This window comes from Salminus brasiliensis, chromosome 24, assembly GCF_030463535.1.
Source record: "Salminus brasiliensis chromosome 24, fSalBra1.hap2, whole genome shotgun sequence".
In the NCBI taxonomy this organism is placed as follows: Eukaryota; Metazoa; Chordata; class Actinopteri; order Characiformes; family Bryconidae; genus Salminus; species Salminus brasiliensis.
This window is the reverse complement of record NC_132901.1, coordinates 17,042,331-17,058,747: the sequence shown is the minus strand read 5'-3', so window position 1 is coordinate 17,058,747 and position 16,417 is coordinate 17,042,331. Positions and strand designations below refer to the sequence as shown.

The window sequence follows — 16,417 nt, the reverse complement described above, 5'->3', positions numbered from 1 at the left end:
TTGATATAATCTTAATATCATGATATAATAATTATAATACCCATAATATAGTATTAATATAGACATTAATGGAAACGGGTCTATCAGGCCTTAATTGTTCTTGGAATAAAAACTTGGGGCTATGCATCCAGACATGTCAGATTTAGGCTGAATGTTCTTGGGCTGAATTTGGCCTTTGTTCCTGGCTGCTTTCAAAAAAACAGCAGTCCTGACTGGCCTTTGCTTAGCCACAAATGATGGCCTTCATAGCTTTCCGTACAGTAAAAAGATCTTTCTAGAAAGTCTTGCTGAGTTACTTCTGGAATTGTTCTCTCTAGCTGAGAGGAGGTCATCAGTCTTTTAGAGTGTGCTGGTTTCAATCTGCCAGGCAAGGTCGGCATGTGTTCACTAGTAACGGTATTGATTATTTGCCACAACAGAGAGGATCCAAAAGAATAGCATATTTACACTGTCCAGGAGACAGTGCTAAAAATAGCGACTGGTAAAAACATCCTGCCTGCTCCAGTGGATGAGCAATTAGAGGCGGTCATTAGTGCAGTGTCCTGTGTGTATGGTAAGCTGGGTGGAAACTGGATAACCCACTAACCCTACAAATGATATATTGCAGTTAATCAGAGGCTGTAAGTGCTTGCCATGAGCAGCCAGTGTCACTTTCTCTGAGTTTCGTGATGTTGCATCATTGTTAGGAGGAAGTTTGGATATGGAGATACAAAGACAGTTTTCTGGCACATAACGTTCCTGTTGTGGCTGCAGAAAGTAGGAAGGTGTTACAGCGTTTTACAGTGACTTTAATGGCGGATTCGGTTTTAGCCATGATAAGTTATGATAATTAAATATGTGTTTAAGATAATACTCTATTTAGATTGGTCAGAATTTTGTGTTTGTTGAAAAAAAACATTCAGATTTCTGGATGCTGATGTAAACGCAGAGTGGGTCTTAAGATTTAAAACTGAATAATAAGCTTGAGGTTTAACTTAACCCAGAGAAATGGTTGTGCTATAAAACATACAGTGGGGGGAAAAAGTATTTAGTCAGTCACCAATTGTGCAAGTTCTCCCACCTAAAAAAATGAGAGAGGCCTGTAATTGACATCATAGGTAGACCTCAACTATGAGAGACATAGTTGAGAAATGAGAAAAAATTAGAAAAAAAAATCAGAAAATCACATTGTCTGATTTTTAAATAATTTATTTGCAAATAATGGTGGAAAATAAGTATTTTGTCAATAACAAAAGTTCATATCAATACTTTGTTATATATCCTTTGTTGGCAATGACAGAGGTCAAACGTTTTCTGTAAGTCTTCACAAGGTTTGGCACACACCATTGCTGGTATGTTGGCCCATTCCTCCATGCAGATCTCCTCTAGAGCAGAGATGTTTTGGGGCTGTTGGCGGGCAACACAGACTTTCAACTCCCTCCAAAGGTTTTCTATGGGGTTGAGATCTGGAGACTGGCTAAGCCACTCCAGGACCTTGAAATGCTTCTTACGAAGCCACTCCTTTGTTGCCCTGGCAGTGTGCTTGGGATCATTGTCATGCTGAACATTCTTCAATGCCCTTGCTGATGGAAGGAGGTTTGCACTCAAAATCTCACAATACATGGCCCCATTCATTATTTCATGTACACGGACCAGTCGTCCTAGTCCCTTTGCAGAGAAACAGCCCCAAAGCATGATGTTGCCACCCCTATGCTTCACAGTTGGTATGGTGTTCTTTGGATGCAACTCAGCATTCACTCTCCTCCAAACACAACGAGTTGTGTTTGTACCAAACAGTTCTACTTTGGTTTCATCTGACCATAAGACATTCTCCCAATACTCTTCCGGAACATCCAAATGCTCTCTAGCAAACTTCAGACGTGCAGACGGATATGTACTGGCTTAAGCAGGGGAACACATCTGGCACTGCAAGATCTGAGTCCCTGGTGGCGTAGTGTGTTACTGACGGTAGCCTTTGTAACGTTGGTCCCAGCTTTCTGCACGTCATCCACTAGGTCCCCCCGTGTGCTTCTGGGATTTTTGCTCACCGTTCTTGTGATCTTACTACTATTTTAAGTGCCTTTATTATGCTGCTCTCTTGTTTAAATTTTGCTGCTGTAAAAACTGACTTTCCCCATGGGATACATAAAGTGATCTATCTATCTATCTATCTATTTGGACCCCCATGGGCTGAGATCTTGCGTGGAGCCCCTGATTGAGGGAGATTAGCAGTGGTCTTGTAGGTCTCCCATTTTCTGATTATTGCTCCCACAGTAGATTTCTTTACACCAAGCTGCTTACCTATTGTAGATTCAGTCTTCCCAACCTGGTGCAGGTCTACAATTTTGTTTCTGGTGTCCTTTGACAGCTCTTTGGTCTTCACCTTAGTGGAGTTTGGAGTGTGACTGTTTGAGGTTGTGGACAGGTGTCTTTTATACTGTTAACGAGTTCAAACATACAGGTAATAATACAGGTAATGAGTGGAGGAAAGAGAACCCACTAAAGAAGAAATTACAGGTCTGTGACAGCCAGAAATCTTGCTTGTTTGTAGGTGACCAAATACCATTATTTGCAAATAAATTCTTTAAAAATCAGACAATGTGATTTTCAGAATTTTTTTTCTCATTTTGTCTCATAGTTGAGGTCTACCTATGATGTCAATTACAGGCCTCTCTCATTTTTAAGTGGGAGAACTTTCACAATTGGTGACTGACTAAATACTTTTTTTCCCCACTGTACATAGTGTAAGCACCGTGCTGTCCTTATTGTTAGATGCACTGTGCTAGTTTCCAAGCAGGCCATAGCACTCATAGTCAGATTGCAATTTACATCACAACAGAATGCTTATGATTGATTTGGTTCTTCAGAGTAACAGTAAAAAGACTCTGTGTGAGACTTCTTAAAAAGCCCACTGGTAGGCCAAAAGTGTTGTTACAAACTTCTATTACCAATAGAATATAATAGCCAAAACCATTGTGTACTAAAGTCCCTGTAGTTCCTGAGTTTGGATTTTTTGTCCCATTTTTGCGACATTGTTTTTTTACAGCTAAAAAAAACCTCAAAACAACGACAAAACAAAACAAACAACCAAAAAAGAAACATTATGTTTTTGCTTGCAAGAACTGCATCAAGCCAGCCACCCACTAACGTCACCAAAGCCCTCTTTTATGATGCATTAGGTTGCAATGAATTCTCAGTTGAGTAATAATCTGGTAATAGACTTGGCAATTCTATGTTATGTCCTTTTCAGGACATTTATTCTATGCCCAGTGCCTTTACAATGGCTCTGTTCGATTTTTCTCCCTTTGTCAGCTTTCAAATGGCTTGCTTTTCTCCCACAGACAACTACCTAGTCTTCATGTTGGTTTATTTTGCAATGAAGAATTCAGTCTTCACAGGTGAAACCCAGAGCTCCAAATAAGGAGCAGGCCCTCAGATCTAGTCATTGTTTAAACAATCAATATAATAGCTGGACAACAAGAAACTTCAGCCGCATGTTCCAGTGTCTCTGTTCACTTGATAACTGTCCAATTTTGAACAAAACAGACATGTTCTAAGCTATTCCATATATATATATATATATATATATATATATATATATATATATATTTTTTTTTTTTTTTTTTTTTTTTTTTTTTTTCTTGGTTATTTTTTATTTTTAACAACTATTTCACAGTGCTAGTGTAATGGCAGTGGCTAGTGTAAATCCCCATATAGGTCTTTCACATTAATGTCTGATAATTATTCAAGACAAGAATCTAAATAAAGCATTAATGTTTCTTGCAATTATTGTAACAGTAAAAGTTGTAGATGAGGCAGGTATTTTTAGTCCCGCAGGCCTGTTCCACTCATGAGACCCAGTTAAATCTGACAAATTAGACCTAGATTTTGTTCACCTTGAAACAAATGTGGGAGTAATGGCACCTTTTAAACATCGACAAGTCAAACATAACACTTTACACCTGTAAATCTATTGAGAAATATCATGGGCAGCATCCTTAAGAACTGTATTTATTATTTGGGATCAGCCTATATCTGATAGTACACAGTGTTGTCTAGCATTTTGCTACTCATCCAAGTATATGATAAAGTCATCAAGTGCTGGTGTGTGATGACTAACTGCATCAGAAAAAAAGTTATTGTTTTAGAAATACAAGATTTTGGCAGGACACAGAAAGTTTACTAGACTTTCTTTGTCTAGATTTACCTTCTCCAATAATTCCCAGAAGGAAAAAGTGTCAAATCCAAAACCCTTCCTTTTCAGATCGACCGTACAGAGTATCACCTATTGGTTGCTTTAGCTTCCTGTGTCGTAATAAGACAATCTCCTTGTGCAGATCAGGCATAAACCGTATGAGTGAATCAAAGCATTTAGAGGACGAGTCCCGCTTTGCTACACTTCCTCCTCCTCCCTCTAAATGAAAGCGATATCTCAGGTCATTTTTCTTCATACACTCCTTAATGCCACCGACAGGCAGAGTGTGTCTCAGACAGAGGCTGTACAGAGCGAGCTATTGAGCGTTCATTATGGAACCCGACATTGAGACGGATTGCCCAATGACATCTTAAACAAAGAGGGGCATCCATTTCTTTATGGATAACCTTGCCACTCGCACGTTTTGACAAAAGCTTGGAGCCTGTGATACTGTCACACCAAGCACAAACAAGGCCATGAACAATGTGTGTGGGCGTGTGTGTGTGTGTGGGGGTGTGGGTGGCAAACTACTATAACACTGTAAAAGGTTAGCTTGATTATTTTGATTGTAAAAAAAACCCAAAACACCACTTTAATGATTCATATGTATAAAAATTCAGGAAATTATCTACTGTTTTAGATAAAAATGCATTTTTCATAAAGGAAATTGACATTTGCAAGAAATATGTAAAAGTATACGGCCACTGGGATTAGCCTTTAGCCTAGCATTTCATTTTGCCACACTTTTCTCTGACATTGCCCGTGGAATCACCTCTCTCAGCCAGGTGGTCTCCTAGCCAGCTTGTATATAAGCTACTATTAATAACATAACTTCTGGTTTGACCAAATTCCATCACTGTCTGATGGTCAGATGCTCAGACGTAAATAGGAGTGTATGGTAGGTGCGTATGAACAAACAACGAATCCAAAATGATGAAGTCTGCTCTGATTGGTTGGTTTTTGGCACGGCAATAGCTCACAGTAGCCGGTTGGCTAGTTTTAGATTTTAGCCAATGCACAGATATCTGTTCGCTTTCCCAGCCTTTGCTTTCTTGCATGCAGAGCTTACAAATTGATAATGTTATGTTATTTTTTATTGTTTGTTTACATATTAAGAATAATGATTACAGTTAATAATAACAGTGTATAAATAAGTAACTATAGAACTAATTGTACAGATATAAATAACTGGTTTCTTAAAAACAACAATATTCATTTCTTCCACAGACACCTACATAACATACATTAAAAAGTATTGGGACACCTGCTCATTCATTGTTTCTTCTGAAATCAGGTGTATTAAAGTGTTGGAGAAACTGTCTCTACTGTCCAGAGAAGGCTTTCTACCAGATTTTGGACAATTGCTGTGCGGATTTGATTGGATTCAGCAACAAGAATATTGTTGAGGTCTGGATATTGGATGATCACTACCCCACCTATTCCCAGAAGTATTACATGGAGCACAGACATTCCAGAGAAGAGTTTCACTGCTCCACAGCTCAAGTGATGGGAGAGCTTTATACTTCTCTAGCCCATGCCTGGTATTAGGTATGAAGCCAATAGGTTCATGTTTATCTCCTCTAGTAAGGTCTATTCTATTGGCAATACTTCTCTACAGGGATTAGACAAGCTGTGTGTGTTCATTTGCACATCTGGGTCAGCAATTGTCCATCACAACAATAGAAATTTGGACATACAGCTTACATTTGTAAGAAAGAATAAACCAAAAATATATGGATTATTAAAGTAGCAGTTCAGACCCATTTAAAGTAAAGAAGAAGTAAAGAAATGCAGGGCCCCACTTTGACGCTAATGTGACAAACCTGGGCTCAGAGTGGCTCAGTGGTCTAATGCATTGCTGCTATGGCCCGGGCGTTGCGAGTTCCAATCCCGAGCTTTACCATCAGTGGTCCCAGAGAGCAATCAGCTGTGCTCTGCCTGGGTATGTTAATTAGCAGTACCAAAATGGAAGAATTATAAAGAAATATGTAAATGATCTACAAACTGAACCTAAAAAAAAGAAATTCCAGGATCTTATCATTTTTGAGTTTTATTATTTATATGGTATATATACTGTTAATTTATCTACTTTTTCAACTGAGTGTCTTGCTATCCCTTTGCTGCTGGGACACTGTGAATTTCCCCACTGTGGGACTAATAAAGGATTATCTTATCAAATTTTTTTTTTCAAATTTTGTATTTCTACATTTTTGCTTTTAAAATTAAAGTGTCCCATTGTAGCAATACCCATTTACGAATGCCATATTTCTTTATGGATAAACTACCTTTTTTGTACCTTTTTTAAATTATTCAATTAAATACTGTATATACCTGCAAAAAATTAAAATTACAATCTGATTTTCCCTTTCAGGCTGTTGTTCAGCCTGAACTATGGTTTTGGCCTGAGGTGGCAGCACCATGAAAACTTATACTTTTACAATAATAATAATCATAATAAGAATGTTATAGGCCTGCAGGTTATGAAAATAAAATTACACATCAGTTGTCTGCAGTTTCTTACATCCATGTTCTTCCAATTTGCACAATTATTCCCTTGAGTCCTGTCCTCAGTTGATTGAGCCATTACATAAAAGTTTACGCTTTCATGCTTTAGATAAGAGAACATTTTAATGATGTGCAGAACCGTAATTGTTCTTTTCCAGAGCTCTGTGACATGGTTGATGTACATTTAAATTGAACTTGACGTTTATGTTTTCTTCCACTGTAACCCCCTTGCTCAGGGCAGAGCGTTAACCAGGACTACGGAGATGATTAGAAACGCTCAGTGTTGCATTTTGCTCTGCACCATTTCACTGCTTTTGCTGTGTGGTTGTGTGCTAAACCTCAGGAGTAGAACCCTAGGAGAAATGAACATGGGCAGCTCCCTCAGCTGATCATGTCATGTATATAATCTCTTAATTACAGCACCATGTAGCTCAGCAATGTTGCATTGTTTTCCCGCCTGGGCCCACAATGCTGGATGTGGTCCATTACTTTATTGATACAATGAGGTAATTATAGTTTTAATAATAATAATAATAATAATAATAATAATTATTATTATTATTATTATTATTATTATTATTGTTGTTGTTGTTGTTGTTGTAAGTTACTTTGTGGCTGCTGGTCCCATACTGAGAATGTCTGCAGGGACAAATGTGTCCCAATTTAATTATGGGGACAAAATGAACCCTTGTGTAGTCCAATAGTCCAATGTGTAGTTCAATATTATGTATACCCTTGTCCAAAATGTTCCCTAACCATCAAAAGTAAAGGCTATGTCACTATGACCAGAGAAACTATATATATATAAAAATATATTTGTACATTTATATATATGTATTTTTATATGGTGAAAGAAATCTCGTCTCATCTTTCGTCTCATCATCTAGCAGTGACTTGACTATAACACTAGTTTGTATATTATTTATTTTAGAATTAAAACAATATTTAAAATATACTTATTTTGTAAACATTTATATATATATATAAATGTGTCTGATATTATCTATATTGACTTGACTCAACTACTAAAAGTCTTGGTCTTGACTTGATTATAACACTAGTTCAAGTTTTTTTTTATTAAAAAATGTAAAATAAAAAAAAAGAGTGAAAATTGTATATTTAAATTGTATATTTAAATACACTGCAAACAGACTCTGAAACAAATGGTTGAATGTGATAATAAGAGCACTTTTGCCAGGTATTGTTACTGAAGTTCTCATTTTGAAGAAAGTAGTCAAAATCTTAAGTTAGTTATTTGCTTCCAGCCAACGAGTGGATGTGTTCAATTCCATCACCAGCTCACCTAATTCACCATCATTAAGCACTGATTTACCAAACCAGGTGTTGGATGATAACTATAAATAATAATAGACCCATGAGGAGAGCTTTGGAGATGTTTTAAATTATCTTTTGAATTATTAGTCTATTCTAACTAGCTAAGGCTCTTCTTGGGTAAATAGCAAAGCACTTTGTAAGTCGCTCTGGATAAGAGCGTCTGCTAAATGCCATAAATGTAAATGTAAATGTTTTAATGAACACAGTGATGTAAAATCACGACTTTCTGTATGAATGTTATTAGTAAATAAGCACTTACTGCCCAGATATGGACACATTTAATTGTAGTTCAGACAGGTGCCCAAGATTTTGCTGTACTGTAAGTACTCTTTATAGCTTCTGAAAGGAATATGAATGGACTAATGCTAGATCTGCTAAATAAGAGCTTAGCTTGCTAAGCATTGTATGAATTAAATACTCAAGACTAAACACACAAATCATTTGAATGACCTTTCTGGCAATAACAGAAAGTATTGTGCTACCTTGACAAGAAAAAAAAGAAAGATCAAGGTCAAGATAATTGATATGTAACAAAAGTAACAAAATCATGGCAAGACATGGCAATGGGCTGTACGTAGAAAATAATGCCTGGCACAATGCATTCTAGAAAAGGTACAGTCTCATTGTCTTGCCAGTGGGATCCATTCTAAAGTCTTCTGGAGACTGAGCCAGTCTATGGGCCCCTGTGACCCCATGTTTGCTTTGTCAGGAGTTTACACAATACTAGGCCCATGTTCTTTGGAACGTGGCCAGGTATAAATGCAGGGGTTAAAACCAGGCAGGGTGTCAGTGCACCAGTTGGATTCAGCTCTGAACCGAACCGGCCAACCAGCCAACCAGCCAAAATGAAGGTAATCAGCAAAGACTGAACATTTGTTTAATGTTTTATGACATTTTTCCTTAAACAATATTGGCTGAAATGTTCTACCACTTCCACCCCATCAGGTCACCTTCTTTGAGGACAGGAACTTCATGGGTCGCTCATGGGAGTGCACCGGTGATTGTTCCGACATGCACTCCTACATGAGCCGCTGCCACTCTTGCAGAGTTGAGGGCGGCTGCTGGATGGTCTACGACCGCCCCAACTACATGGGAAACCAGTACTTCATGAGGAGGGGCGAGTATGCTGACTACATGAGCATGTGGGGATTCAGCAACTGCATCAGGTCCTGTCGCATGATCCCCATGGTATGATATTAGATCTGCTACACCATATCATAAAATTCCCAGTGTACTAAATTTAATTTAATTATTGTAATGGAGTTTTGTCCCAAATTGACTCCTGGTTTGTTTTCCTCCCAAACAGTACAGAGGATCCTACAGAATGAGGGTCTACGAGAAGGACAACTTCATGGGCCAGATGATGGAGATGACTGATGACTGCGATTCCTTCATGGACCGCTACCACTGGTCCAGTGGCTGCATGTCCTGCCATGTGATGGATGGCTACTGGCTCATGTACGAGCATGCCCACTACAGAGGCAGGATGTGGTACTTCGGGCCTGGAGAGTACAGGAACTTCAGGAACTTCGGTGGCATGAGGTTCATGAGCATGAGGCGCATCATGGATTCCTGGTACTAAATTACATCCAAGCTGAAATGCAAATAAATTAACTTTGAATAAAAACCCCAAAATCAGTGATCAGTGTATTATTTTTCCCAAACGTTGGTCTTCAAATGGGTCAGTTTTAGTAAATTTGCTTTTTCAAATCTATTAAAGAATTAATCCACAGCCCAAAGGTACTTTTATCAGCGGGAAAAAAATGAAAGGAAAGCTAAAAAGAAACCCATCACTTCTGCACGGTACCCCCTTCATAGAGTTGGTTAATAACTTCAAAAATGGAAGTAAAAACCTTTTCTTTCAGTTTTCAGAAAGAGAAAAGAATAAAATAAAATAATAAAATAAAAAGTGTCTAAGATTGCTGAAGTCTAAGGTTGCAGCCCATTTGTCTACAAATGGGAAATATTGAACTTCCTGTGTGTCTGGAAAACGAGTGTTGTATTTTTTCCCAGTCCGCTTTTCCCCTAACTGTAAGTATTACTGTACAGTTGGATATGTATTACATTCTGTACTTGTACTGATGCCTCTCTGAGGCCTATAAGGTAATGTTTCTTATGGTTCCAAAATGTATATAGAAATACTGCAAAACTAACTAAATAAATAAATAAATAGAAAATAAGTTTATTTATTTAAAAATTTCAACAATAAATGTTGTCATTGTGTGTTGGTCAAACAGCAGGTTGTAACAGTAGGTTGTAACTGTTTAAGTTTTATCCAAATTGGAGCGCAGCATGTTTTGTCAAAGTCTAATGAAAGAGTACGTTTCTAGTAAACCTTATTAGTTGGCAAACAGCCATGTGAAAGGTTATATGGCTGTATGGTTATAATCAAAAAGTTGTGTGCCTGTCCACACAAGTTCTCAAAAACCTCCACTGTGGACAGCATTAAAAAATGTAAGCTACAACACTGTGTTCATGTGGGCAAGGGGACAAAATACAGAGAAAAGTCTATATTTTTTAAAATACCTGGATACACATAGTCAGGGCTCTGGTAAGTATCTTTAAACTAACATACGAGGCACAAGATGTTTGGATGAATGAATGAAGAATGAAATGAGTCTCTGACAGTAATGAATTAAAGTTGCCAGTTGTTTTGTGCTTTATTAAGGTTCAGCTATGAAGCTTTAGAACTGCCTCAATACTTCATTATTCTATTTGTAAACTCTATGAAGCTTCTGTCAGATGAGGTTTAATAGGACTCGTTGCTGTCATCTTCACTAGGCTCGCAGTTATTTGATAATTACTTTTTCTCAAAGCTTCAAAGTAATGATCTGTTTTCTAAAACACTTTTAGTGTATCTACTATATAAACCATTTTTTTTCCAAGAGGAAAGTTTTTGTGATTTTTCAAAATTTCCACAAGTTTATGTGTTTACCAGAGTTCATTACTGGGCTTTGGCTCCACAGTTTCTGTGTATGCTGACAATTTTGTCTCATAATGGGAGTGAATTGGACCAACATTTAGGCTGAAGTCTGGCCTTACAAACTCCTATTATGTTAACAGCTTGAGCACAGGTCTCACAGTTGTTGCAATACCCACTGTTTTTTAGTCAAAAGCAATCTAAACTTTTGAGAAAAGAGAAACAGATAGAAAAGAGGAAAACCTAGTAAACACATCTGTTTATTTGGTTTCATTTATTTAACAAGAATTAAATGTGTAATATTAATGTGTTTTTGATTTCAATTAAATCTGCTTGACTGACACAGGTAGGCATTCCTTTTTGATGTATGTAAACCCCTATTTTTTATTCAGAACAATATAGGAAATAAATGTATACCTAAAGAGCTTTCCAACCTAAATACATAAATAAATATCAGTGAAGAGGTTGTCAAAGTGGCTTATTTATATTCAAATAACATGTAATACTGTATTTTAGAACATAACTTTAACATACAGTATATGAGAGCATATGGACTCAATTTGTTTACTTTGAGGGTCTTAGTTGTAATGCCCTACTGACGTAACCCTGTCATGTGGAGTCTCTGTCTAAGCCTGGCTAGCTCTCAATGTGAGTAGTCTATTTGTTATAAAATGGTGGAATTAAGAAGTTACCATAATATACATAGGTGTGAGGTTTTGTAAATTACATTTGGAGAAATATCTGTTCAATCTGGAAAGTCTGATTGATATGATAATCCACAGATGCTGTTGCTATGGAAATGTAAGATGGTGACCAAAAAACATGTTTTACCTAAACCTTTTTAACTACATACAATATTCATGTTGGAATGTGCTCCCTCTCCCCTACTGTTTATACATAGATAATAAACCTAAAGAACAAATACTGCTATTGTGAACAAGCTATCTGGGGAGTCAGAGTGATTAGGGTTAAGGTTAGCATTAGAGTCGGTTTTAGGGTTAGGAATTAGGTTTGGGTTTTAACCATGTCCAGTGCTTAGATAAGGGTTATTTAAGATTACAGTGAGCGTTAGGGTCTATATTTAGTGTAAAGGTTAACTATTAAATTGAAAGGAAGGGGGTCACAAGTTTAAATCCTGAGTCATTAATAACAAATTTGTTCTATTAGTTATAAGGTTTCATTTGTTATTTTTAATTTCGAAAATTAGATTTTTTAGTTTAGGCCCTTAAAAAACGTTTTTTTCTCATTTTGTTCCAACTGTCTTTCTGGGCTGTCAATTAATTTTTAATAGATTTGAAAAGGATTTTTTTTTCAACCATTTGAAGACCAATGTTTGGGAAAAATAATACACTGATCACTGATTTTGGGGTTTTTACTCAAAGTTAATTTATTTGGATTTCAGCTCGGGTGTAATTTAGTACCAGGAATCCATGATGCGCCTCATGCTCATGAACCTCATGCCGCCGAAGTCCCTGAAGCTCTTGTACTCTCCAGGCCCGAAGTACCACATCCTGCCTCTGTAGTGGGGATGCTCGTACATGAGCCAGTGGCCATCCATCACATGGCAGGACATGCAGCCGCTGGACCAGTGGTAGCGGTCCATGAAGGAATCGCAGTCATCAGTCATCTCCATCATCTGGCCCATGAAGTTGTCCTTCTCGTAGACCCTCATTCTGTAGGATCCTCTGTACTGTTTGGGAGGAAAACAAACCAGGAGTCAATTTGGGACAAAACTCCATTACAATAACTGAATTAAATTTAGTACACTGGGAATTTTGTGATATGGTGTAGCAGATCTAATATCATACCATGGGGATCATGCGACAGGACCTGATGCAGTTGCTGAATCCCCACATGCTCATGTAGTCAGCATACTCGCCCCTCCTCATGAAGTACTGGTTTCCCATGTAGTTGGGGCGGTCGTAGACCATCCAGCAGCCGCCCTCAACTCTGCAAGAGTGGCAGCGGCTCATGTAGGAGTGCATGTCGGAACAATCACCGGTGCACTCATAGGAGCGACCCATGAAGTTCCTGTCCTCAAAGAAGGTGACCTGATGGGGTGGAAGTGGTAGAACATTTCAGCCAATGTTGGTTAAGGAAAATGTCATAAAACATTAAACAAATGTTCAGTCTTTGCTGATTACCTTCATTTTGGCTGGTTGGTCGGTTCGATTCAGAGCTGAATCCAACTGGTGTGCTGACATTGTGGCTGGTTTAACCCCTGCATTTATACCTGGTCTTGGACCAAAGACTGTGTGATTGTCATTGTGTAAATTCCTGACAAAGCAACAAAGTAGAGAGGCCCACATAGAACTGAGCTGCCTTTAGTACAGTTCCATGTGACATGGTCTCCAGAAGACATTAGAATGGATCCCATTGGGAAGACAAAGCATCTGTGCCTTTTCTAAAATGCATTGTGTTGACCTTTACATCCTATTGACATCCCCATACTGGTACTGCTTTGTTACTATTGTCATACATGAACCAGGTCTATCTGCCCTACAAAAATATGCTATTTAACCCTGACAGACAGACAGACAGACCACTTTATTAATACCAGAGGAAAGGTCACACATAAGAGAAGCTTAAATACAGCACAGAGGCAGATAAAAATACAAATTAAAAATCGTAGTGCATAGCGATAGAAATCAGATGTATTTGTGTAATTACGTAAGCTATACTACTCTAATACATACATTAAAGTAATTACTCCACCATTAGTTACACAGTTAATGAATGTTAATGAATCGTTAATGTGTAACTACATAGTAACTTAATTACAGACAATATTTAAAGTGGGGCTGCAGATTGTTATTGAATTTAAATGGTAGCTGTGAACGTTTGCCCTTTCAGTCTTTTTAGGCTCCTTTAGATTCATTCAAACCATTAGCATCAATCAAGATGTTAAATCAATGTTTGTAATAAAATAAATACGATATTAAACAGAACTGTAGATTATTTTAAAATAATTGATCAGGCTGTAGTATTGATACAATAACATGCAAATGGCATTTTAAAAGTAAGACAAATAACTATAAATGATAAGCAGGTGTATTTATTTTTTGTTATTCTTAGATCTTTACATTGAAAATATTGGGTATTTCTTATTTTATTTAGAAATAAGAAACAATATTTTTTATTTAAAATGTACAAACCACTTTACTTATACATTTTTTAGATTAAAATGGAAAATATTTAATTTTAAAAAGTGATGAAATGTTTTTTTTATTGTTTTTGTTTCTTTTTTTACTTTTCAATTACAATTCAAAGTACAATTAACAGTTACAGTTTACAATGCTATTATTGTTTAAAAAAAAAAGAAGAATACTGAATAAACCTCTAGTTTGTACTTCAGTCTACATTGAGATTGTTATTACTGCCTATAAAATAAAAATAAAAAAACGAATGATTCTAAATATTTGAACAGGATTTCTTTTATTACACAAACAATCAATTGTCTATTAATGTATTTTTGACAGTTTGATCCTGTCATGCCATGAATATGCCTTTAACTAATTTACCAGCATAGTATGCTACCACATGTAGTGAATTAGGAACTATTGCATATTCAGAGAGATTCCATTTGCTGCAAAGCAGTAAGCTGTCAAAGAACTGCCTGATTTCAGTAATCGTGGAAGAGAAACTGAGTTTGGGACTTTAGCTTGTGGCATTAGCTTGTATTTTTCCTATTACATGCAATGAAAGTCTTTCAAAGGGGAATTTTACATCAAATAGTGATGCGCAATGACATTGCAATCGATTAAAAGACTATTTCAAACCTTTATTTGATGTTGTATTTCTTAAACTCCAGAAGAGCAGGATGTTTTTAATCGATGCTTGGCTGCCGTAGTAAAACTCCTGCATTTTTAACATCAAACGAACAAGGTTGTAACTATGTTATCCAAGGACGTAGGGGACACTGGGGACTCGACCCCTGCACTTTTTTCAACACATGCTATGAATTAAGACTCTCTCATTGGGGCCAGACCTCACAGCAAACCTTTGAAATGCCATTCAAAAACCTTGTACCTCTAACACAGCAAGAGCATTTCTATTGGTCCATGCATCATGAAATTCGGGTGAAAAATGGGTTTTCCCTGGCAGGGACTGTGTTTATTGTCTTTGTTTGATGCAGTAGTGATAACAAGTGAAAGCAGGAGCTCCAACAGGAGATTTCTCTATTGTATTATTGATTCTGCACCCCAAAGCCCACACTACCACGCAAAGTAACATAAAAATAGTGCACCACCTTAAGAAAGGCATTCATTTGTGACACAGCATAAGATTAGCCAATGAGACACATTTAACAATCTAGCAGCTCCAGTGGCTTATCGTAGCTTTGCTGAGCTACTCATTAGATGGCCTAAAATGTCAAAGGGAAAGGTTTAGTGATGTGCCTTCAAAACCCAAATTCATCACATTAAACTTGATGTCATCAGATGCATAATATAGGTATTATCATAGATGAAAAAATGTATATATAATATACATATATATATATACATAACAGCAACATTTTTCATATATTTTTAACATATGTTTATGTATCTAGATATATACATAGCATATATATATCACATATATTTTGCATATTATATTATATGCCTTGTCAAGTTCACACACTCTAAAATTACGCCATTTTAAGCTTTGATTATGGTATGCATTGGCTGTGGCATTGTTTCCACAAGCTTTTGCAATGTCACAGCATTTCTGCTGTCCAGAGTTGCATTAATTTTTCCCCCAAGTTCTTGTATTGATGATGGGAGATTTGGACCACTGCGCAAAGTCTACTCCAGCACATCCCAAAGCTTCTCAATGGGGTTCAAGTCTGGACTCTGTGGTGGCCAATCAATGTGTGAAAATTATGCCTCATGCTCCCTGAACCACTCTTTCACAATTTGAGTCTGATGAATCCTGGCATTGTCGTCTTGGAATATGCCTGTGCCATCAGGGAAGAAAAAATCCATTGGTGGAATAACCTGGTCGTTCAGTATATTCAAGTAGTCAGCTGACCTCATTCTTTGGGCACAAAACATTGCTGAACCTAGACCTGACCAACTGCAGCAATTCCAGATCAAAGCACTGCCCCCACCGCATGATGGGTGCATCATTTCAGCCGCCTCTTTTCTTACCGTGATGTGCCCATCACTCTGGAACAGGGTAAATCTGGACCACATGACCTTCTTTCATTGCTCCAGAGTCCAGTCTTTATGCTCCCTAGCAAATTGAAACCGTTATTTGCCGGTCAGCATTACTGACAGGTGGTTTTCTTAAGGCTACACAGCTGTTTAGTCTCAATCCCTTGAGTTCCCTTTGCACTGTGCATGTGTAAATGCTTTTACTTTCAGTATTAAATATGTCCCTGAGTTCTACTACTGTTTCTCTACAATTTGCGTTCAACAATGTTTAACTTAAGATCATCAAAGATGATGTTTCTCCACTCATCTTCCACTTTTTAATAATGCATTGGACAGTTTCTAACC

General features: G+C 37.3%; 2 protein-coding genes across 2 annotated transcripts; one reads left to right on the top strand and one right to left on the bottom strand.

The window, feature by feature from the left end:
• Window positions 1-1,836: 1,836 nt before the first annotated feature.
• LOC140546465 (gamma-crystallin M2-like) lies at window positions 1,837-9,596 on the top strand. Its single transcript, XM_072669740.1, has 3 exons — window positions 1,837-1,871; window positions 8,965-9,202; window positions 9,321-9,596. Exons 1-3 carry the CDS (start codon window positions 1,837-1,839, stop codon window positions 9,594-9,596), a joined length of 549 nt encoding a protein of 182 aa, XP_072525841.1.
• A 2,752-nt stretch (window positions 9,597-12,348) lies between these two features.
• Window positions 12,349-13,000, bottom strand: LOC140546655 (gamma-crystallin M2-like; the record flags this gene model as incomplete). The annotated part of the gene is made up of 2 exons (XM_072670039.1): window positions 12,349-12,624; window positions 12,743-13,000. Coding segments are annotated over 2 exons (534 nt in total), but the record flags the coding sequence as incomplete, so codon positions are not given.
• Between the last annotated feature and the right edge of the window lie 3,417 nt (window positions 13,001-16,417).